Below are 23,652 nucleotides of genomic sequence, written 5' to 3'. Positions count from 1 at the left end.
CTCCTACCTGCGGCGCGGCGCGGCGGTGCAGGCAGGGCACGCGGTACATGCAGGCTGGAAGCTGCTCGGCCGGCAGCGGGCCCGCGGCGCCGTGCACCGGCTTCACCTTGTACATGGGCATGGCGGCTCCCGGCACGGCGCGGCTCGGCGCGGCTCAGCGCAGCTCAGCAACCGCCCGCCTGGGCCCGCCCACCCGCCGCGCCCATTGGGTCAGAGGGAGCGCGGCTCCTTACCGACTCGCACGTCACCCAATGCTCGCCCGTCTCGTTTCCTCGCCTCCTTCCTATTGGCCTGCGCGAGCCAATGAGGTCAGCGCCTCGGCTAGGGAGCGCGAGGCGTCGTTCCGATTGGGCCGCCCTTTCCGCCATGGGCGGGCGCGATGGTGGGGGTGGGCGGGGCCCGCGGGCGGCTGAGGCGATCGGCGCGGATCTATGGAGGCGGCTTCGCCCCGGTGAGCGCCCCGAGGCGGGCCGGGTCCTCCTCACCCCTCCCGGGAGCGGCTGCGGCTCTCGCCCCGTCTCACCGGGAGCGGCTGCGGTCTTCTCGGCTCCCACGGCGCGCGCGGCTCGGGGCGGCCGCGGGCCGCGTGTGGTGCGGCCGAGCGGGGCCCTGCCCCCCCCCCTCCCCGCCCCGCCGCCTCAGCCCGCCCCTCTCCGCCCCTCTTCTCTCGCCAGCTCGGAGCCCGCCGAGGCCATCAAGCGCATCGACCGCGAGTCCGTGCACCGGATCTGCTCGGGGCAGGTGGTGCTGAGCCTGGGCACGGCCGTGAAGGAGCTGGTGGAGAACAGCCTGGATGCCGGAGCGACCAACATCGGTAACCGCCCGACCCTCCGCAGGGACGCTGTGGGCGCCCTGAACGCGGGGCTCGGCCCGGGGCTCGGTGATGGGCGGATGCTGCTCCAGGTGCCGGATTGATCCCCAGCGTTGTGTGCTGACAGAGAACTAAAAGAGTTCGTTTCTCGTGTTTGTAGATGTCAGGCTTAAAGACCACGGGGCGGAGCTCATAGAGGTTTCGGATAACGGAGGTGGAGTGGAAGAGGGAAACTTTGAAGGATTGAGTAAGTTAAACAATTTCTGTAGTTTATACTGAGATGTTTTGGGTGTATATTTTCAGTGAGGTAATGGCAGTTGCTTATTACAAGTTCAAACGGGCTTCTGAGGTGCTCGTGTTGTATTTCCTGAGGCTCAGAAGCAGTTCTTGCTTTGATTGCTTGTTTAAGTGGAGCAAAGAACAGATATCATTATGAAGGAGAACGTCCCAGGAACGTTCATCTGGGTTTGCTCGTGTTGAGTCGTGGGTTACTGCTGAAGGAGCCAAACTTTGTGAGGCAACAGCTCAAGAGAAGTGAACTGCAGACGGAGAGTGTGCTGACTGCGAGCTGACTTGGTGTGTGTGGCTGCCAAACTTTCCATCTGCTGTTTCAGCCATGCAAAACCAGAGCAAAAGCAGCAGTCTGGCAAGTGCAACTGCTTGCTTTCTTTGTTGGTTTTTCCTCCACATAGCGATTAGAGATCCCTTTCACCACGAGTCACTGCGTTACTTGGTGTGCTCAAAGCGTTCACCCCATGGGCACTGGGCTCGTTCTCTCCCTGCTCAGGACTGGGGAGGTCTGGGGCTGCAGTTGGTTACCTGGGGATGATGCTGTGCTGATTGCATGGCATGGAGCCCTCAGGCTGTGGCAATGGCATATGATCTCATGCCTCTCTGGTGTATGACATCACACAGCATATTGCTGCAGTTTTTCTGCATCATAAAATCAGCTGGTGTGGGCTGCTCTATAGCACCTTGTGTCCCAGGAGTGCTGGATCAACGTATTAAGTATGGCACAGCAGTTATATCTGAGGATTTAAGTGATCTTGTGAAGGGGAAAGGAAAGTCTTACTTGGACTCTATTACTCGTTATATGTGGAATAGTAATTGCAGAAGTCTTCTTGCTTCTATATGCATGGAGAATGTACTCGTGTAGCCTGGTGTCACTGTCACTTCAAAGTGAAATCTGTGTTCTAAATATCTCTTTCCAGCCCTGAAACATTACACATCAAAGATACAAGATTTTTCTGATCTAATACATGTTGACACATTTGGGTTTCGAGGTGAAGCTCTCAGTTCATTGTGTGCATTAAGGTATTAATATTACGTTCTTACTAGTAGAAAATTACTGTACTTAAAAAACTGAAGCCAGCTTTTCAAGTTGCTGCTGTTGGTTCAGTGAGGCTGTGGAAACTTGCTGTTAGTGAATGTGAGCTCTGTTTTGAGTTCTACGTTGTGTGACGTTCCAAAGTCCTTTCCAGCCAAAATCCTACAATTCTGTGCATCTCATCTGTCCTTTGATAGACCATTTTAGCATTACTTCAGTATCCAAATCCTGTGTACTGTTTGCTAGACTGCAAGTCATAAAAATTCTCTTCAGATTCCTCCAAGGAAGATTGTAGGTTTGAAACACCACTGCTTTTGAATGGTTTGCATTAGGAGTATCGTGCTGTTAGGTATTGGTGTAAGGAATGTAGCATCCAACAGAACTGGACTTCATCTTTGCATTTTATGTGAGAGAGACAAGAGGGATACAAGTAAAAATGTTGGCATTGTTGGTGGGAAAATATTACACTGCTCCTCAGATATGTTTTAGTTGTTTGTGGTGAAAAGTTAGCTATAATTACAAATACATCAATAGTATTTTCTATGCTTGATAAGATTGTAAATAACGATTAAGAAAAGGTAATGTTCAGTGAGCAATTCTGTTGCCTGCTTCCTTCCATCAGTGATGTTACCATTTCTACTTGCCATAAGTCTGCAAAGGTTGGGACTCGTTTGGTGTTTGATCACAATGGTAAGATCACCCAGCAAGCTCCTTTCCCACGGCAGCAGGGGACAACTGTGAGCGTGCAGCAGTTGTTTCATACTTTGCCAGTGCGACATAAGGAATTTCAAAGAAACATTAAAAAGGTGAGTCAGCTCGAAGTGATGGAATACATTAAGTACGTTATTTTTCATGTACCTACACTTAGCTGGATTTCTAAGTGTTTAAAAAATAAATGGCACCATGTTTGGACAGAAAGAAGTCTGTGTTGCATGCAAATATTGAATGTGTTATTAACACAACACTGTTTTAAGAAGGTGTTTTGTGTAAGTGTGAACTTTCTTTCTGCCTTAATAGGAATATGCAAAAATGGTCCAGATACTGCAAGCATACTGTATTATTTCAAAAGGAGTGCGGATTAATTGCACTAATCAAGTTGGCCAAGGAAAGAAGAGCCCTGTGCTGTCCACCTCTGGAAGTCCTACCTTAAAGGAAAACATTGGAGCGGTGTTTGGGAAAAAACAGGTATTCTGTACTGCTGACAAGAGAAGGGATGCTGCTGGAGAGAGGTGCTTGTAAGACCTTAAATAGAGGGCATGCAGGGAGCCTTTAGAAATCATAGAGGAGGTGGCATGTGTTGACTCTTTGCACACTGTATGCAGGTGGAAGGAGAAACAGTGCGGCCTCCGTGGCTGAAGTAAAGTTTGTGAATCTGCTGAGAGGAAAACGTGTTCTGATGGAAGAGAAATAATGTAGGAGATAGGGTTAGTGCTTAATATCTGTCTGAAGCAGTTTTAGGAGTTGCTGTGACAGTCAGGTCCACGGGTTCTGCTTTCAGAAAGCAGTTAAAAACAAACACCTAAATGTGAAAGACGTAACTGCGGAACAGAAAACTGATGTCTGTGTATCTTTTGCAGCCTCTGCCTGGGGGTGTAATTTTCTTTAGTGCTCTCTTTAACTTCTAAATGGATGTTGCCCTTAGCTCCTGTAGAGCTGTGGACTCCTCTAATGCTTTCTAAGCAATATCTATGAATTTCTACCATCTAGAAGGCAGGAAAAAGGAAAGAAACATCTGTAGGAGAATCATATGCTTTAACCAGTGGCAATATTGAGCACTTCATAACTGCCCTCTGGTTGTTGAAATGCACCTCCTCCCATGGCAGTGCCTTGGTGGGCATTGCAGGGACTGCTTGTGCTGTGGCTGGCACACCTGACCAGGCAACTGTTTGTCCTGCCAGACAGCAGCGTGCACAGCTGTTACTGGGCAGAATGCTTAGCTCATAACCTGATTATATGTTATCCAATATGTGAATGTAGAATCAGTAGAAAATCCTCTAATGACAGAAAAAAAATAGTGGTATGATTGGGAAGATGCCTCTCCATCTATTTAGGTAAGCTGTGGTTCAAGTAGTGCATATTTTTTATTAGTTTATTCTTTCAAAAGAAACGTCTAATATTTTTGCCATTTGGTTTTGCGTAAAGCTGGATTAGGTCGTATGTAGGAGAATCAAATTTGAGTCAGTAATGTTTCTCTGTCTATGTTTGTTTTGATGTAGAGATCTGAAATAACTAAGGCAGGGTAGAGATTTCCAGCACTCATCAGCTGTGTTACTGTCTTCTGCTGGGCTGGAGTTGGCTGTTGGGTGATCTGACTTGTCCAGATTGGAGGGAAAAAAAAATTCAAGTGGATTTTAAGGCTAACAAATAGCAGTAAAATAAGGAAAAAATCTACACGTTTCACTTCTTTTTCAGTTGCAGAGCCTGGTTCCTTTTGTTCAGCTGCCTCCTAATGATGCTGTTTGTGAAGAATATGGACTCAAATCTGCAGACCTTCCAGAAAAGCTTTACAGGTAGTCAGAAAAGAAGAAACCACTGTTGCTTGTGGTGTTTTAACATAGTCCTAAATCTAAAAAAACCTCAAAATAAATTAAAAAAAGCAATGGGTTGGTTAATAGTATTAAAAATAACTACAATCAGCATTTTTCAATTTTCTGATGCTCTCTGGAGCTTAACCTCAATCCTTGGTCAGAGAGGGAACTGGGGGAGGAAAACTAGCCTACACTGGAGCAGGTGCTGTGTAACAGTGTTTCTCTTAACCCCCTTTAAAATAGTTTTAGCTGAAATGTGCTCTGATTCAGAACAACTTATTTAGCTTCCCTCCTGCATTTACCCTACTGGTGTTATTTTGTTATTTTACAGTATTTCAGGCTTCGTTTCGCGTTGTGATCATGGTGTTGGAAGGAGTACAACAGACAGACAGTTCTTCTTTATCAACCAACGGCCGTGTGATCCAGCAAAGGTGACTGTTTATTTTTTTCCTGACAGCAGCACTGACTCGCCTCGTGTTTTCTGCAAACCACACGATTAAGAGCTGATACACGCCTTGGTGTCTTGATGCTGCAGATTCCTTTCTTAAGACTTTGTCTTCCTTGGGTCTATTTGTGTGAATAAAAGCTGAATCGGATGAGATTGGATTTAGGGCATTTTTATTTTGTGAGGAGTTAAATATCATCCTGGTCTGAACTAAAAGATGATAGTATCAGCTTTTACTGTTTTCCACCTCTACAGGTTGTCAAGCTTGTGAATGAAGTTTATCACTTATACAATAAACACCAGTATCCGTTTATTGTCCTTAACATTTGTGTAGATTCTGGTGAGTTACAAATAATTTTTAGTACCTTTTTTTGTATTCCTTCATTGAGGAATAAATTGTATTTATTTAAAGAGCTAATTTTTTTTAGAGAGTATTGTAACTTCTGTTTTATGACTTTCTCCACTCCAATATTTTTGATCTGCAGTTGGTGAGGGAGAGATGGAGTTCAGCTGTGATTCCAGTTTTTCCTTCTTACTTGTTTTGTAGTCTGAAGTAATTTCTTAGTGAGAAGAAGGCATTTTGTGGTTAGCTTAAATACAAGAAAACTTATGTTATTGCATAGAATTCACTTCTGTTTTGTTTGCTGGGATGTGGGAAAAGTTTAATTTGCAGAGATACTGTGAATGTTAACTGTGGTTTTGTGAAATTAAAGTAGAGGGCAGAACAGCAAGGACTTTGATCCAGAGGTGGAAGGAGTTGGTTGTTTCTCCATGATATAATGCTGTTGCTTTTTCTTTGATTTTTAGAATGTGTTGATATCAATGTAACTCCAGACAAGAGACAAATTTTGCTTCAAGAAGAAAAGCTTTTATTGGCAATTTTAAAAACTTCTCTGATAGAGATGTTTGGTAGTGATGTTAACAAACTGAATGTCAGTCAGAATCTTCTGGATGTTGCAGGTAAGATACTAAATGTGAGAGTTTGGTGCATGATACATAGTAGAGAATGGTAAAAGTGTTTAAAAAACACAGAGAAGAAGTGAGGAAAATGTTTTGCTTTTAAGTGACATACTTCTCAGGGCAGCTTTTTTCATAGGATCATTAATAATATTTTAATGCATCGTCTTTCCATAATAAAGGAAGACCCTAAGTTACCAATACAACATGATTTTTTCCCCCATAAAGTTGGCTGTTGCGTCAGGACAGAATTGACTAATAATGTCAAAGCATTTTCTCGTTGATACTGTGGGGAGAGATTTATGTTGCTCGTTTCAGAGGAAGAGAGCAAGGATGTCTGCTTTTTTTGCTCTTGCCACTTTTTTCCTTCCTAAAACACAGAAATATCTGAAATGTTATATCTGACTTAATTTTCAATTAAAAATGGTGTGTAAATATATTCTGACACTTGTCATAGAGCTCGTGATCTGATGGAAAAGGGTAGGTGAGGATTATTGGGTAGAAGCATCCTTTATTTAAACATCCTCCTCAAAGAATGGTTGAAATGTTGTAAACAAAGATTGAATTTGAGTAAAAGTTTCTCTTTGGATTTTCAGTTTGGATTCTTTTATGCTAACCACAGAGATCACTGGTTTTCCTGTCACTGAATGATCTTTCAGGGCAGTTTTTCTATGCTAACAGCTCTTCCTTCTCACTCTTTTCAACAGAAACTCTTCTGATTTCCTTTCTATGTATAGAATCAATTGCAGCCTGAGTATTACTTATTTTAGGCTTATCTTTTGTAAATACATGTCAGACTGACAATTAGTGAGAACAAAATCCTCTTATTATCACTGAATAACATGTATTACAAGTGTCTGTCATGCCAGCTCCTTAATTTCTTGCTTACAGACTTTTATAGCAGCCCCTGAAGTGGAAGAGCAGTTTACTTTTCATTGTTGTTCAGTTATAAACTCTTGATCATATAAATAAGAGTGTTGATTGAACTGACTTATGTTGCAGTGTAAAAAGGTGCTCCACATTCATTCACGTTAAATTTCATGTAAATTTCAGTAGTGCATTTCAGTCCCTGCTCAGTCAGCTTCAGGGCACTTTGGAGGAGCTTGCTGCTTTTCTACTTCTCTTAATTCCCTTTACTGTAGCACATCAATCAGCTTACATTTAAACTGAAGTTAGTAATCTGGCTTTATTTGTTGATTATTTTTAATTCTCGTTTTGTTAGGCAATGTGAAGATGCCTCCTAGAGACATGGAAAAGCCCTGGGTAGAAACGCCACGTGACTCTGAGACTGAAAGTCCAAGCAGTGAAGGAAAAAGGGTAATGACTCTGGCCAGATTAAGGGAGTCGTTCTCTCTCCGTGAAACAGAGAGTTATTTTCAAAGCCCTAAAAAGGTAAAACGGCGACACAGCTCCACTAAGCAGCTGTCACTTGATGCTGTTTTGAGTACTGTAAAGACTGCAAAGGCTGTTTGGAGTGAGGATTCTGAGGGTTCTCATGAGACGAAGTCAAAGATGTCAGTTCCAAGGAGATACTTGAGAAAAGTAGAAGATAATACAGATTCTGGATTCTGTAGCACTTCTGGATCAGATGCTGGATATAACACACCAGAGGCTGGGAGCTGTGTCATTAGTGAATGTGTAAATAATCCTGTTGAAGAAGAATTCTGCAGCTCAGAAGAACAGCATCAAAATGAGTGCCTTAAAACTGTTGGACATAGTGGGAAATCAGTGGCACGTGACATTCAGGTCTTGGGCACTGAGCTTAAGTTAAACCGAGTGAATGACTGGAATAACCAAAATAACTTGCCTCAGGAAGCCAGTGATTCTTTACCAAGAGTAACAAGTTTTAAAAGCGAGGCAGATGACTTCAAGGCTGGTGTGCATCCTGAAGTGAAGAATACCAGGAACTCTATGCCATGTGTTGATGTGCTGGTGGAAGTTAAAAAGAAAACCGTGCCGCTCGAGTTCTCTATGAAAGCTTTAGCAGAAAGGGTAAGGAAGATTGTACATCAACAACAGAAGTGTACAGAAGCACAAAATTACAGAAGATTTAGAGCAAAAATTAGTCCTGGAGAAAATAAAGTGGCAGAAGATGAATTAAGAAAAGAGATCAGGTATTTTCTTCTTCTTGTGTTCGCCAGTTAATACAAATAACTAAGGGGGAAAAATAAAAACTGTCCTGGAGGGTGGGAAGAAGGCTTACATCTGCTTTCTAGTTTTGGAGATGTCTTTTGTCTAACTCATTGCGCCATTAAATCATCCATTTAGGCAAGCTATTTTACCTGGCAGAGGTCTGCAGTTGTTGGGACTCTGCAAGCAGAATGGGGAAAAAATACACTAAGAGTAAGGCAGAAAGCATCTAGACCTGGCTCAGCTAAGATTTATGATCTGCAGTGCAAATGTTATGACAGATCTGTAACACTTAATGGATTCAGTAGCTCATATTTCTCCTTTGCTAATTTGAAGTTTGATGAGATGTGGTGAGAATAAGTTGCATTCAGATGGCTGTTGGACAGTAACTGTACAACTTGTGATTTTTGGATTTTAAATAAGGTTAAGAAAGTCTTCTCTTTGCAAGAAGTCAAATGTGTCAGCTGCTTTGCTTTCGAAGCCGCTGCCTTTGGTGCTGTTCAGTTGCAGTGTCACCATCCTGCACACTTCTAATTCTTTTGCCACTAATGGCTATGTTTAAAAAGGGTGAATGTTGCACAGATCTGGTCTGGAGTATGGGTTGTTCTCTGCCAGATGTGGTGCCACCAGTCAGCACCAGGTTCTGCATTCATATCCTGCTTAAATTAGACTGATTTTTTTTTTCCGTGTAAAGTTCCGCAGGGAAGAAAAAGAGTTTTGAAGTTTGATGCTGCTAACATGATAACTGATGAGGCTTGTCTTGTGACCTGCTTATATTTGTATATACAGCAAAGAAATGTTTGCAAAAATGGAAATCATTGGCCAGTTCAATTTAGGGTTTATAATAGCCAAGTTGAATTCGGATCTTTTCATAATTGACCAACATGCTACTGATGAGAAGTACAACTTTGAGATGTTGCAGCAACACACTGTTCTTCAAGGCCAGAAGCTGATAGTGTAAGTATTTTCAGTGTTTGAACGATTTCATCACTTTAATTCAATGTTATAGAAGGATATCCATGATTTCTCTTATATAAGTATTTCACACATTCAGAACCTTTATAACAGAAGATATTTTTACATTCAGTGTTCCAAAGAATCAACCTTTAGATAAACTCCACAGATGTTGTAGCTGTGCAGCAAGTTAATTTTGCAGCAGGATTAATGTCAACCTGCAGTTTGGTGACGTGGTTATGGAGTGGGATATTGGAGGCTGCTACAGCCACAGGGAATGCTGCCCTGTTCGTGTTACTGTGCTGAGTAATGCTTGGAAGCAGGGTTGTGCTCGTTGTGTGGTTCTGTATGGTTATGTTTTACAAGGCAAGTGAGATGCTCTCTGTGAGCTCTGATGTTGGTGTCACTACCTCTGCACTGTGTTCCTGTGCACTACTGTGTTTTTCTCTTTCAGGCCTCAAAATCTCAATTTAACTGCTGTAAATGAAACAGTATTGATTGAAAACCTGGAAATATTCAGAAAAAATGGGTTTGATTTTGTGATAAATGAAAATGGTGAGTTTGTGTGAATTATTTCATCCCAGTTTGTATACAAAAGTATCTGTAAGCAGAAAAATCGAAATAGTGTCCTATTGAGAACATGCCTTCTTTGTGAGACTTTCCATCCTGTGGTCTTCTTGCACTGTTTATGAGAACATTGCAGAGTACCTCACTTAGAAAACGTCATTGCAGATTTTGTTTTGTTGTCACTATATGGATTTTGGGTATGTGACAGAATTGTGTCTCCCAGATGTCTTCTACTGAAACATTTTTTCCTATGCTTGTAAACTGGTGGGTTCCAGCATGGTTGGGTGCAGGTAAGTGGTAAATCCTAGTGGTTTTAAACTAAGATAGTGCTGGTGAAATGCTCTGTGGCTTTCCTTATGGCTTCAGCACTGGCTTGCTGTGTGCTGGTCACACAGCACGAACTGCAAGCTCTGTGCTCTGCCTACAGTGCAAAGACAATGTGTGAATTTCAGAGCATCATGGAGGATTGTGAAAGCAGTGTGTGTGATCACTTCTGGTGTTTGGGAAGTCACTACAGATTGTTCCATATCTTTTGCTTTAGAATCTCAAATTTTTGCCTAAAATGTCCTTTATAATGAACTTTTTACCAATAAAAATTGAAGGGTTTGTCATTGTAAGTTAGCAAGCAGTTTCTTGTCAGCGTTGAAAAGAGCGTATCTTCTGTAGTTATGACTCTGGTTAGCTGGTGCACCTCATCAGAAGGCTGAACTGAAATGCTGGCACATGTACAGAAGACATCAGTGTATCAAAGCAGATTCTCTGTTTTTCCTTTTAAGAATAAGTAATTTCCTGTTATGTGCTTGTTTCTTTATTGATTATTACAAATCTTTCAGCTCCTGTAACGCAGAGAGTGAAGTTAATATCCTTGCCAACAAGCAAAAACTGGACATTTGGTCCTCAAGACATAGATGAGCTGATCTTCATGTTAAGTGACTGCCCTGGAGTCATGTGTAGACCCTCCAGAGTCAGACAGATGTTTGCTTCTCGGGCTTGCAGGAAGTCTGTAAGTACAGCACTTGATGTTTGTTTTCAGGGAAGTACTGGATTTTCTGTTCCATTACACGTGGCTGTATCTGCGTACATATAGCAGGGGAAGTTGCTTTACTACTAGATGTCACCAGCTAATGTTCTTACTTTTATTCCCTGTGTTTTTCTCTAGAGTAGCTTCAGAAGGATCCCGGTCATTTCATATTCTGGTTTAAGCAAGTGCACTTGTGAGCATGCTTGCTTGCGTTTTGTCTTCTGATCACTTTGCAAGTCTTCTTCCTTCTAATGTCTTGCACAGTATTTATTTGCTGTAGTAGTGGAAATACTACTCTTGTCTGTATGTCAGTTGTCAATATGGAGTAAGAAAACATTGGGTTTTTTTTCCTTTCTTTGCAGGTGATGATTGGAACTGCACTGAGTATACAGGAGATGAAAAAACTGGTTACCCACATGGGGGAGATTGAGCATCCCTGGAACTGCCCCCACGGGAGGCCCACGATGAGGCACATGGCCAGCCTGGACCTGATTGCATCTGAGTGACAGTGGGGTTCTGTCTGTGCTGCTTCCCGTGGCAGCAGCTCGGTGGTAGTTCGCTTTTATCATGGCTGGCTGACTGAAAAATGTTCAGCCAGGTGTCAGAGCTGGCAGCAAGAAGGCATTCAGCAGTCCCGTCCTCCTGATCAGCAGTGCTGACACAGAATCCATGTGTAAATAACATATTTTATTGCGGTTGACTTTATTACTTAATTTTGTAATCAAGATTTTAAAAAATAAATGTAAATGTTTGTAGGTGAGGACCCAGAGCCGGCTGCTGTTGTGTGCTGCAGATGCAGTGATTCTTAGAGCGCAGTGTTCTGATGTCTGATCGAGCAGACATTACTGTGTTTGGATCTGCCATGTGAGGTCCTTTCAGGGAACAGTGGAAACACAGCGGGCTCCTGTCTGCTGACCCTTTCATTGCTCATTACTCCGAGCCTGAATGTTGCGTTTAATGATTATCCTACTGCCGCCCGTGCTTCGAGTAACTCATCCAGCGTACGTATTTAATTCTAATTAGCGCCGCCGCCATTTATCTTCCCGACGTGTTCTTCACACAGGGCTCCTTTCCAGAGGACGGTGCGCAGGCGGCTCAGGCTGAGGGGCGCAGTGGCGGGACGCGCCCGTTCCCGCGCTGCTGCCGCCCGTCCCCGGCTGCGCTGTGCGCACGCGCGGCGTTCGCGGCGGTTTCCCGGCGCCGCTCGGGGTCGCTCTGTGTGCGGCGCAGGGGCTCTGTGTAAGTGCTGCCCGGGAAGCGGCCGCGTTTCCGTCCGCCGCGAGGGCGCGTGAGGCCGCGTTGAAGCTGAGCTCCGCGGGGCTGTGGCCGCGCAGGGGCCCGGCAGGCTGTCCCGAGCCCAACGGGCCTTGGAATGGTTAAATCCAGAGCCTACAACTGCGCCCAGGAGGCACCTCTGTGCAGCGAAAAGAAAGGTTGGCCCTGGTCTGGTGCCCCAACCCGGAGCTCTGAGGGGTCACTGTAAGCACAGCGGATGGGGCCGTGCTGCTGCTGTCTGGGGTCAGGGTCTGATTGTTCTTTTTGTTCAGTAAAGGGGGAAATGTTTGCATGAGAAGATAGCGGGTACTAAGAAGGAAAGCAGAAGTTGAGGCATCTCAGTACCTATGGCAAAGGATAAGAAGAAAGATGGCAAGAAGTCAGAGAAGCCCACCCATCCTGTCCCCGCACACCGTGATGCAGCTGACAGTGCTCCCACAGAGCTGACAGGTTTGCACAGCTCACACAGCGCAGTGGGAGAAGCACAAGCAATATCAGACAAAGAGCCAGAGAGAGCAGAAGAGCCTGCTGCCCAGGACGGTCCTCCGTACTACGAGGAGCCCATTCTTGCTCAGCTCATTGTGAAGAGGTACAAGTCTGTCAGTTAGATTGGCAGTTCCTTGTTTAGCTGTCCCTAAGTACCTGCTTACATGTCATGGGAGTGGAGGTTAGACTCTTGGTTTGAGGCAGTGTGTGGTTACTCAGTCCTGGTAGCACTGACACCCTGTTACAGTGACACACAGGAGTTCTGCTGCCTTGCCTGGGTCCTGCAGTGCTGCTGGTGCACTGCTTGCTGAGAGACTCAGTCCTTAGTGCAGGCTAAAAATGCAGGCAGTTTGTGGAGAAAGTGTAGTCACATCACTTTATTTCCAACTGTTGCTGCCTTTTAATGTTTGCAGCTGTTCGTACCGCTTATGAATGTCCTGAGCTGAAGGAAACAGGTGAATGCCATTTCTTAACAGCTCCTTTGGTAGCTCAAGGAAAGTGTGTGCAGCATTTCATGTACTCAGCAGGTTGCCTGGCTGTAAGCTGATAACTGCCAACATTTTTTAATGGGAAAAAATTTGAGTTCTGAAGCAATGTGATTAATGATGTGAAATACTACAGGCAAGGTGCTGAAAGCTGCAAAGGTTGTATCTTGTGTAGACAACAGCTACAGCAAGGGATCTGCTTGCAATTCCCAGTAAATCAGTTATTTATTGTGTGCTGTGATTTTGGTTTCTTGGCAGTGACTTGATGTGCTCATCTTTGTTTTCTTTGCAGCTATGAAGGTGACAAAGTTCATGGGTTGTATGAGGGTGAAGGTGTTGCATTTTTTGAGGGAGGAAATATATATAAGGTGAGTGTATAAATTAATAAATTAAAAAAAATAGTAGGGATAAATCAACTTACCTTTCTAGAGCAAACAGGCTGCTTTTAATGTAGATGAAGATGTGTAAGTGTTGAGAGATCTGTTGGTTTCTGGCAATAAAACTTCATTGGAAACTGATTTGGGGTTTCATACGTTAGTTTGAATTCTTATAGTCACTGTTGCTTTAGTTGCGGTGGAAGTAAATTTGCAAACAGGTCATTCTGTTCACTTTGTAGGGCATGTTTTCTGAAGGGCTTATGCATGGACAAGGGACTTACACATGGGCTGACGGAGTGAAGTATGAGGTAAGGTGCAGTACACCTTATGTCTGAGCACTGTTACAGCCAATTAGATGTGTAAATTTGAGGAAAGAAGTTCTGTTTCAGTAATTGGTAGAATACAGTTGGCAAATGCAGAACTATGGCAGTGATTTCAGTTGCAAACCTGAGTTCTTGGAGGGAGCTGGTTATATAGTCCTTGCATTAAGGAGGAACAGTCACGTGCCGTATGCTTTTTTAAATGCTGTAATTTAATCTTTTAGGGAACGTTTGTTAAGAATGTGCAGATGGTCAGTGGGTGCTATACATGGAACGATGGCAGCATTTATGAAGGCTCAATCAAAAATGGACTTAGGCACGGATTTGGCTTTTTCAGGAGTGGTATCCATCCAGTTTCTTACATTGGTTACTGGTACAAAGGCAAAAGATATGGAAAGGTAAATAAAAACACTAAAGGAGAACACAGTTTTGGGTGAATACTTTCTAGAAATGCAAGTACTTTTCTGCAAAGGTTTCACAAAGAATTTTTATGTTGCTCCATAGTCTGAAACTATATAGAAATTCCTTTATTGTTGGCACTTTCTACGAGATCATGATACTAATAGGAACAGTTGGGTAGGGGTCTTGTTTGTAGTAGAGGGGGTGGATGGTATGCCAAAGGAGTAATTGGTCTGTTCTGTGGCTTGCCATTTTGGTTGCTCCAGGTGGCAAAACTGATGAATGCATCCATAGCCACAAAATAATACATGACTAACCATATGAGTAGCTACCTGCAAAGGATGAGGTGATCCCACCTCTGGGGTGTACTAGGCAGACCACGCAAGTTCTTGTTAATGTGGGTGGCTGTTTAGGTACTGATTTAAATTGACTGTACTCTTTTTTTTCAGGGCACCATTTATTATGACCAGGAACATAAGTCTTGGTACTCAGGTGACTGGGTAGATAATGTCAGAGAAGGATGGGGAATAAGACGGTAAAGAAGATACCACCTCTGTTCTTTTTTATTTTTTCCATAAAATATTGCACTTTTTTTTTCCTATTGTTTGAGAATGGTTGCAAGTGCTATCATTGCATTTCATAGTTGTATGTATTTTCTGCAGTGGAATAAATGATTGTATGAAATGCTTGATGGTGGTAAAACAGATCTTCTCTGCAACTAGGAACTCCTTCCTAGTGAATCCTGACCTTTTTTTTTTAATTATTTTTTTCTCAGCTATAAGTCTGGAAATATCTATGAAGGACACTGGGAGAAAAATGTATGTCATGGAAGAGGAAGAATGAGGTGGCTGACAGCTGATCAAGAGTATGTTGGACAGTGGGTGCACGGTGTACAGGTATTGATTTCTTCCTTGGAATCTCTGTAGTTGAATGTCTGTCCATTAGTCAGTTAAAATTAGAGAGGTATTGTTGTGCAGTGATAAGGTGCTTGATAACAACTTTGCTAGCTGAGGTTGTAGAAATATGCTGTTTGTTGTAACTTGGTTCTCATGTTAGCAGTGCTCACATTTTCTAAAGGCTTTTCACTTAAGTCTTAAAAATTGTAATTTAGTTCTCTAATAGGAAATTAAAATCTTCTGAAGTAAAAAAAAATAATTTAAAAAGCTAAATGTTTGCAGCTTCTTTTAGCTTGAGATGTGACTTCTGTGTGACCTGTATGTGGTATTATATTTGTGTCATTTGTGAAGTATGGTGCTTCTTGTGAAAGCTTTATGGTGTGAGGAGATTTCTGTCATTTCGTATTTCTTCCATGTATTTTCTGTTGGAAAAAATAGGAGCTACTGCCTCTGGCTTTTCAGTGTGCATCCTCAGTCAGAAGATGGAGCTTCTGGGGCATCATGGTGCTCTGTGCAGCATGGTGTTCCTCAGCTGGCTGCCACAGCACTACAATTGAAAGGATTCAGAGCACAGTGGGGGGGTGGTGCATTTCAGCAGTGGCAGCAGCATCAGTGGACCACATCTGTTGGTGCAGATTTGTATGAGCATGACATGCAGGCTCTTGTTCATCACTGGTGAAAATGCATAATTGATGGTGGTGACTGTGGTGAAATGTAGTGGTTTGCAGCTGAGAATTTGCTCTGTCAAACAGTGTTGTTGTGCTCCTTGGCTCTGTTGTAGTTTCTACGCAAGTAAATAGGAGGTATTACTTTCAGAGCAACCCATGTCATTCTGTAGTTCTTCCAAACACTTGTTTAAAAATATTTTTTTGAGACAAAAATATTTTTCAGCATGGATATGGTACCCACATGTGGTTCCTGAAGAGGATGCCTGCATCTCAGTATCCTTTGAGGAATAAGTACGTCGGTGACTTTGTGAACGGGGAGCGCCACGGGCGTGGGAAGTTCCTCTATGCCAGCGGGGCCGTGTATGATGGAGAGTGGGCTCATAACAAGAAGCATGGCAAGGTGTGTGCTGATGAGTAGTGAGGCAAACCTACAGGCAGCACCAGCAAAGACTGTTATGCTCTTGTACAGTGGATCTCTAGGTTCCTATACCAAAAACGACATTTCATTTACATCATGTATGGAAACTGAGCGTAAGGCACAGAGAACACTGAAAGCAGATGGGGCCCTTTTGGGGATCCTGCTGGGCCACCATGGGACTCTGTAGTTAGAAGCATGTTATGTGTATAACGAAGTACTTCTTACTGGGAAGATTCTCAGTGCAGTGGCTGCACGTTGGCTTTAGCAGCAGCTGGTCAGTACCTTTCCTTCTGCAAGCTAATGAATTTCAAGCTAGAGTTGTGCAAGAGGGGTCCTCATGTTAGTGGATTAATCTGTAAAAACAAAAAGAAACCCAAGCACACAACTGTGGGAGGATTGTTAAAGTATTAAGAAAGACTGCAGCTTTTCTATATGGGGGGGAAGGGGTATTTCTTAGAAGATATTACAAAATTTAAAGATATATTGACAGTTCTTTATCCCAGCAGTGTGCTTTAACATGTGATGTGATAGAAAGTAAAACAAAGAACTTATCCTATCTTTTATCTCGTATGTTGCATTTTAACCAGGGTGGTTGAAAGAAGGGGTAATTCAGAGCATTAGTTGTATCTTTTCCTCATCTTCTGATATGTAAGAAAATTTTCATTGAACTTAGCCAATTGAATCTGTCTGCAGGGCAAGTTTGTCTTCAGGAATGGAAATATTTATGAAGGAGAGTTTAGAGGTGATAATATGGCAGAACATTCCACTTTTCAGCTGGATGCAGTGAGCACTCAGGGGTTGGATGTCAGTTGCTCAGGGAGTTGTTCTGGCTCTGGTGAGTAATTTAACACAGGTTCTACTCAGCTTACCTTTTGTTGCTTGTTCTTCTATGATGCCAGTCTGTGCTTATTCCAGTCACTGATTTATTCAGACAACTTTGGTGAAGGCAAGTTATTTTAACAGTTTTATTGCTTCTGTTTGTCTCGTTTCTGATGTGTGGCACTTAGTGATGCATTCCTACTGTATCTTGTTACAATTTGGAAATGATGTTGTCTCCAAGTTTAATAGCACTTGCAATATCTGCTTTTATTTTATTTATTTTTATTTAGATTTCAAATCAACCTACGCTTTGGTTACACTGTTGGTTATTAAAGATATTCTGCTCACTGCTCCTTTAGGAGGCTATTGTTCTCCAAAGTTAGTAAAATAAGATGGAATCGTGGTGTGTTTTATTTTCCTTGTGTGCGTATTTAATTTTCTTTTGGTTCTAATTTATTTGTGTGTTAGAAACAATCAGAATCATTAACAGCACAGAAAATTCTTCCACTCTGGGATCAGATATTGAATTAGATATCTCTTCGCTGCTTAACTCGTTGCCAAGGGAAGAGAGACAAGAAGAAGTGAAACAAGTAAGAGCCTTCTGCCTGGTATACTTAGCTTTTTTTTCTCCAGCAAGTTTTGTGTTATCTTTTTCTGACTTATATGCATTAAAATAAGTCTTTCCATTCATGAGTTATTCAGAAATCTGAAGGCCATGGAAACAGGAAGGCACAAAGAATGAATAGACAGTATTGGCTCTTCTGGAGCAGCCACTAGGAAACGATAAAAAATACGTCGGTGTATTTGGAAGGGCAGTCAGCAGCTGCTTCCAGTTACTGAGGGATTTGTCTGCAAGCAGACAGAGACAGGTTTATTTTTGTCATTCACAAAAAATTATGTAGTGTAACTCCATTTGAGTAATGCTGTCCTGAGCCCTGACCAGGAACACGCTCTGGAGTGTGGAATTCAGAAACCAAAGCTTTATGTGCTCCGAGTGGGGCGATCCCTGACTGCCATGAGACTGTACTGAAAACATGTCCTGCTTTATTTAGGTAGAATTTGCTGTGTTGAGACATATTACAAAACTGAGAAGAATTTACACCTTCTACAGCAGCTTAGGCTGTGATGATTCTCCTGACAACACCTTCCTTATGACCAGGCTCCAGTTCTGGAGGTTCCTGAAGGACTGCTGCTTTCATCACTCCACTGTAACTCTTGCTGAAATGGATCGGGTGTTGAATGGTTTGTGTTTCCTTTAATTAGGGTCTAGAATCAAGGAATTTCATTAGTGAAGCTCTGCTCTTGTAGTTAAGTGGCCCAGAACATCTCACCATGCTTGTGAATTCTCAATGGTTGTATTAATGCTTTTACAAACACCTGAGGGGCACTGGTGAGAAAAATGCAAAATTGAAATACCACTTTAAAATGGCTCTAAAGACCCATCTGCTTAAAAACTGTATTTGTTCCTGATCTTGCTATTACAGTTAAATGCAGTTTTAAGAAGTTTGAGAAGGACAAGTAGAAGACAAAAATCTTTACTGTTTTTTCCATACTTTTACCTTGGATTTGAATGTTGTATTTTTTCTCTTCTGTAGAGCTAATTATTGAGTCAGCTCTGCTTAGACTGCAAGTGGACCCTTGTCACAGAGGCACACAGTAGTGTCCCCAGTACATGAAGGGGTTAACTCCAGCTCTGCTTCCCCTTCTGTTCACATACACTGCAGAGATGAATGTTTAGAAAGAGATGATAAGATTAAGCTGTAGATGCACTGTGTTCCCTTGCCCTGCTTGTTTGAAAACGATGCTGTGTCTGGTCTGATTCATCCAGGACTGTTGTTTCACAGCAACAGTTAGGGACAGAGAGGATAGGAAAGCTATAAGCTCAGTGCAGTCATAAGGATTTTAATCTACACGATGGCAATAGAGGGTATTGTTTCAATTTTTTTAGGTGATAAAGCTCCACTTGAGGAGATACATTCTCCGTATGAGACTTTACTGTTCAGAACATTTTTATCTCGCCTCATTCATCTGTCATTTCATATCTATCATGAGGAGCACAAGTAAGTTTCATCTTTCAGTGAAATTTATTTCGAAGTAATGTTTGATTTTTTTTTTTCCTCTCCTTTTGTTCTCCTGTGCAGAAGGCATCTGCTTTTGCACCCTTGATTGTTCATTCTCTGCTGTCTGTTCTGATACCAGGCAGAGTTCCCTGGTAATTGATTCTGGGACTGCTTACGAGGTGCTCCCAGGTGTGTTTTTGCAGCAGCCATACATTAATGCTTTGGGAACTGGAGTATGTGTGGAGCACATCGCTCTTATTATTCTGTATAAATAGTAGCAGATGTTTCCAAAGAGAAAGGTAGAGCATCAAATTCAAGTGGGCTTTTGATCCTACTTACTACACGAGGGTGCTTTTGAAATTTCTATGTACTCTCTTTATTAGTAATGAAATGACATTTTAATATTGAACATAAATAAATGTGAATCTTCCCTCTTTGCTTCTATATGAGAGGGCACTATTCAAGATGATCTTGAGAAGGACTGTTATCCATGAATCTTGAATTTCACTGACTTGTTCGAAGAAAATCTGTAAAATCTTGCAGGATAACTGTACTCAAATTAAAAGCTTTCATTGTACTTCCTGTGCAAAAAAAAAAAAGTAATCTTTGTTTCAATTGTAGAGGTAAAGTTCCTCATCTGCATATGTGTTTCATTGAAATGATGTCCAGGAATGTTATTCCCACTGCGTGTCATGTTCAGGGTAAGTAAGAGAATTTCTTCCGTGCTGTGTGGGATTCAACAGTTGTTAGACATCATGGGTTTACTGAAACCATTTCATTTTCCCAATGAATTTCCTACAGGTCTCTTATTTTCTGAACAGCATCGTGCTGCTTTTGCCATGAGGTACATGGACAAATGCTGGGAAATATACAGAGCTTTTTGTCATCAGAATACCAGGCCTCCCTTTGAACCCACGATGAAAACGAGGCAGTTCCTTTGGATGCTGAATGTAATCTTCTAACTTCTTTTTTGTGTGACTAAATTCATTCTGATCTGTTTCTATGGGCATTTTAAAGTTCTGCCTCAGACTTCTGCACAGTTAGAGAAGTATGAGTAATGCTGTTTGTACCAGCTGCCCAACAGATGTTACAGGCACAGTGACACAGAAGTTTATGTATTTTTTGCAGGATTGCCTTCTGATTTCTTAATCATTTCAAGTCATCAAATATCAGACCATCAAATCTTAGATGAATGTTTGCTTTTTTTTTTCCCTTTTCCTATAAAATATATATGCTGAGTTGGGTTAGGTTCACATGAGAATGCCTTAAACACTGTTAACTTGAAATCTTTAATCTTACTCAGGATTTTAAACTTCTCAGCAAACAATTAACTGCTTCAAGAGTTGTGGAAATACTTTTCAGAGATGGTCCCTCTCTATGTGACAGCAGCAGTACCAACCTGGAGCAGGAGGTGAGTATGTGGGAAAAACAAACAGCACACACAGTAGTTCATTGCTACAGGAGCTGTTAAAGTAGTTTTACAAAACGTTGCAGCTTCCTGTCTGCTACAGCAGGAGGGAAGTGTTACTTATTGTGAAATAAACAAAGACTACAGTCTTTGTACTTTTTATTTTCTGTTGTACTATGCCTGTTCATTCTAGTTCAGCTTAGTATTCTCTATTTTGATTATTGCTACACCCGTGCACTGATCCTACAGTTAATACCTTGAAAGCATTGTAAGATGGGGGATGCAGTACCTGGTTGATGGTGTGTGAACTGCCAACTCAATGGACAGTGACTGTAGAAGGCTCTTCAGCCACCAGCTGGCATGCCACATCCTTGAGGAGCTGCTCTTATCTGTGACAGTCTGCTGTAAACAACCTAATTGAATTTCTGATTTGAAACAGTATTTGATATAGATAGTGTGCATTAGGAAAGGATCTGTTGTGCCCCCTTTGCTGGGGGTTTTGGAAGCATCATACACGATTGAACATTTTAAATTGTGGTAATGCTTGTGTGCTCCTGCTCAGAGGGAGAAATTTCTTGTAACTCCATGTGCAACAAAAATCTTTACAATATTTTGAAGTGCCTTGTAAAAGGCATAACACAGTGTATGACCTCCTGAATTTTTGGTGTTTCAGCCATCTTCATTTTTTTTCTTTTGAAGAAGAAACCTATGAGTAGACACACAAAGCTAGTGGGGCTTCAGTTAGTTGTTGAGTTCCTCACTTGCACATGTACCTGTAATGAGATCTTGCAAAAATTAATTGACTTAATCGCTCTTTGTTTTACTCTAGTTGGTTTTTCTTGAATTTGTTGAAGCTCTTCTTCATTGTGCATTGGTGTATGTTACCCATGGTATGATTAAAGAGGAGGTAGAGCGAGACAATCAGAAAAGAAGTAACTATAGACCCACAGATGTGTCTTCCTACACACAGTATTCTCTCTCCCAGGTAAAGTTGATGCAGACTGATTAAATATTATTACTTGTCCACTTAAAGAGGGCAAAGTCAGGCCCTGCAAAAGCCCAAACGTGGGAACTATACTCCTGTTTTTGTATAAACCTGATTTGAATGGGTCCTTCTGAGTTGTTTCTCTGTTTGGTGCTACCTTAGATTGTAACATCAGCAAAGACAGTTCTAACATGTGCACATAGGAGTAAGTCTCCTTTTGTTTAAGAAGGGGCTGGACTGGTGGTGGGTGTGCCTCTCCTGCTTTAAGTGGAGCATCAAAGTTGATATGTGAGAGTGGCCTTAAAGCTGTTGGCGTGTTCCCAGCAGATGCACTGTGCTCTTTTCTTTCTGCTAATCTTTTTGATAATGATTTAGTAGGTTGTGAGATGCTGCCTGTGGCACTGCTGCACCCTGCTGTGGTTGATGGAGAAGCCAAAGTAGTTGTAAGTTTTGAAAAGGGCTAAAATTTCACCTGATATTCAATACAACGTGCTCCCGTGCCTGTATGTTTGTGTGAGCCTAAATAGAAATACTAACAAAGCATTTGCTCCTGTAAGAACCCTTTGCTGTTCTTATTTAGGATATTAGTTGGTATTTTGTACATAAATCACATGGCTCTTCTTCATTTCAGTGTTTAATTTGAGCACAAGACTCAGCATTTATTAACTGAATTTTAAACTTCTTTCCAGGTGCCGAGACCTTGTGAAGACAGAGGGCAAACTCCTCAAGAGTTTCTAATGGGTGAGTACTGTAGCTAACTGTAAGCATCAGTAGGCAGGGGTGGGAGAGGAGATACACTCTTGGTTCAACTTTAAAGGTGATTAAAACAGTAGCTAAGCATTGAAACAGTTGGACATATTGTAATTAATTACAGAGGGCAGAGGCAGTCTGAGTGCTTCTAACTTTTCTGCGCTTGCAATTCTAGATAGTGTCCTGTCATTCCACACAGCTCATGGCAGCACTGAAGATGTTGGGCCATTGTCCAGCTGGGATACAGAAAAAGAGGAACATTTCTCTTCAGCATTGGAACTGATGAGTAAAGCAATCCTTCTCTGCTAGGACTTTCACAAAATCCCTTACGCCTCTTCTTAATTACGAAATGTTATTTGTGTATTCAGATTCCGCTTTGTCCCCAGAGGGCAGTAAACGAGCATCACTAGTTCTGGAGGCAAGCTTTTGAAGAAAAAAATTAGGGAATACTTTAAAAGGAAAGGAGACTTAATCAATGAAAATTCTAATTACTTCTAGCTTGAATAACTTTCATGGTTTTAAATTGCCACCTCTTGTATGTAGCTCATCTATGAACTTTAGTTTTTATGTGCTCTGTGGAGAGAAGGAGCATAGCAGTCAGTGCAGCCAGAATTTTCTGTCAGTTTCGGATTTGAAATAGTGTACTCCAAAAGCTATTTGAAATAGTAAGCATGTATTTGTCAGAATATTTCTAACTTGCATGTTGCAGATGATCTAGAAGCCAAAACTGGAAAAGATAAGGAATTTGATTGGTGGAAGTATCAAGTGCAAATCTTTTTTACAAACAAGTTGTTTCCTGCCTACCACCACGAAAAAGTGTTGAAGGAAAAAGTAAAAGAAAATCAAATACGGAATGCTGAGTTAGCTGAGCTGAGGAGGAGGAAGGATGAGGAGATTGCAAAGTGAGTATTTTATCTTCCATTCAGAATTAATTACCTAAAATCCAGGATTTGCTTTCCTAAGGAAGTACAGCTCATCTAAAGATTGTAAGAAACATACAGAGTGTAACTTGTGTGACCTGTGGCTTCAGGACTAACGATTACAGGCTGCTTTCAGGTTCCAGAAATGTCTTTCCTGGTGCTTAATCCCTGCTCTGTAGAAGGGGAGTCAAGTCAAATATGTTTTTTGCATACTGTAAATTGGCTCTGTAGAATTAAGCAGCTGGACTCCCTGCTTCTCTACAGTGTGGCACACAGTTCATACTGTGAATATAGATGCAACTGTTTGGTCAGTATAAATGTGTCTCATAAATGTGAATCTTGTTCACTCAGACTCATTGCTGAAAGAGAAGTGGAAGATGCAGAGAAGCAGAAAGCTGCAGAAGAAGCAGTGTCCGTTGTTAAGGAGTTAGAAGAGTGTGGTGCACAGTTAGTACCCCCCCCGAAGGAGCAGGGATCTGCTGTCCCATCCCCAGCTGTCACCAGGGCACCTGCAGGAGCAAAGAGGAGGAAGTAAATCTGATGAGATCTACTAAAGCGACAAGTATGTAAGTGTTTTTGTGAAGGAAAAAAAAATCAAAACCCACACCAAATAACACTTGACTGGCATCTGAATCACAAGTGCTCA

The 23,652-nt window shown here is 42.1% G+C and overlaps 2 protein-coding genes across 2 annotated transcripts; both read left to right on the top strand.

The window, feature by feature from the left end:
• Positions 1 to 5: 5 nt before the first annotated feature.
• Positions 6 to 11,292, top strand: PMS2 (PMS1 homolog 2, mismatch repair system component). The gene is made up of 15 exons (XM_065733053.1): positions 6 to 382; positions 675 to 814; positions 972 to 1,058; positions 2,023 to 2,125; positions 2,761 to 2,944; positions 3,156 to 3,323; positions 4,551 to 4,648; positions 4,998 to 5,097; positions 5,367 to 5,451; positions 5,919 to 6,071; positions 7,291 to 8,182; positions 8,988 to 9,155; positions 9,607 to 9,707; positions 10,553 to 10,722; positions 11,103 to 11,292. Exons 1-15 carry the CDS (start codon positions 48 to 50, stop codon positions 11,244 to 11,246), a joined length of 2,928 nt encoding a protein of 975 aa, XP_065589125.1. The 5' UTR covers positions 6 to 47; the 3' UTR covers positions 11,247 to 11,292.
• A 1,070-nt stretch (positions 11,293 to 12,362) lies between these two features.
• On the top strand, positions 12,363 to 23,577 carry RSPH10B (radial spoke head 10 homolog B). The gene is made up of 19 exons (XM_065732957.1): positions 12,363 to 12,604; positions 13,279 to 13,354; positions 13,603 to 13,671; positions 13,908 to 14,081; positions 14,532 to 14,617; positions 14,858 to 14,978; positions 15,870 to 16,046; positions 16,758 to 16,899; positions 17,352 to 17,473; positions 17,936 to 18,125; positions 18,832 to 18,943; positions 19,565 to 19,644; positions 19,745 to 19,893; positions 20,247 to 20,354; positions 21,181 to 21,336; positions 22,026 to 22,081; positions 22,266 to 22,372; positions 22,796 to 22,988; positions 23,358 to 23,577. Exons 1-19 carry the CDS (start codon positions 12,363 to 12,365, stop codon positions 23,539 to 23,541), a joined length of 2,544 nt encoding a protein of 847 aa, XP_065589029.1. The 3' UTR covers positions 23,542 to 23,577.
• Positions 23,578 to 23,652: the final 75 nt, after the last annotated feature.

The sequence above is a fragment of the Cyrtonyx montezumae genome, unplaced genomic scaffold (assembly GCF_038088225.1).
Source record: "Cyrtonyx montezumae isolate F1298 unplaced genomic scaffold, pur_monq_1.0 scaffold_16, whole genome shotgun sequence".
Taxonomy (NCBI): Eukaryota; Metazoa; Chordata; class Aves; order Galliformes; family Odontophoridae; genus Cyrtonyx; species Cyrtonyx montezumae.
Note: the sequence above shows the minus strand (reverse complement) of the source record. Positions and strands in the feature narration are given on the sequence as shown.

Bases quoted from the DNA above. Each gene is read 5' to 3' on its own strand.
- RSPH10B (XM_065732957.1), top strand. From the start codon at position 12,363: ATGGCAAAGGATAAGAAGAAAGATGGCAAGAAGTCAGAGAAGCCCACC. The intron at 12,605-13,278 runs GTACAAGTCTGT...TTTTCTTTGCAG, and splicing joins GCTCAGCTCATTGTGAAGAG to CTATGAAGGTGACAAAGTTC. The intron at 17,474-17,935 runs GTAAGAGCCTTC...TGCTTTATTTAG, and splicing joins GACAAGAAGAAGTGAAACAA to GTAGAATTTGCTGTGTTGAG.
- PMS2 (XM_065733053.1), top strand. From the start codon at position 48: ATGCAGGCTGGAAGCTGCTCGGCCGGCAGCGGGCCCGCGGCGCCGTGC. The intron at 815-971 runs GTAACCGCCCGA...TCGTGTTTGTAG, and splicing joins TGCCGGAGCGACCAACATCG to ATGTCAGGCTTAAAGACCAC. The intron at 5,452-5,918 runs GTGAGTTACAAA...TTTGATTTTTAG, and splicing joins TAACATTTGTGTAGATTCTG to AATGTGTTGATATCAATGTA.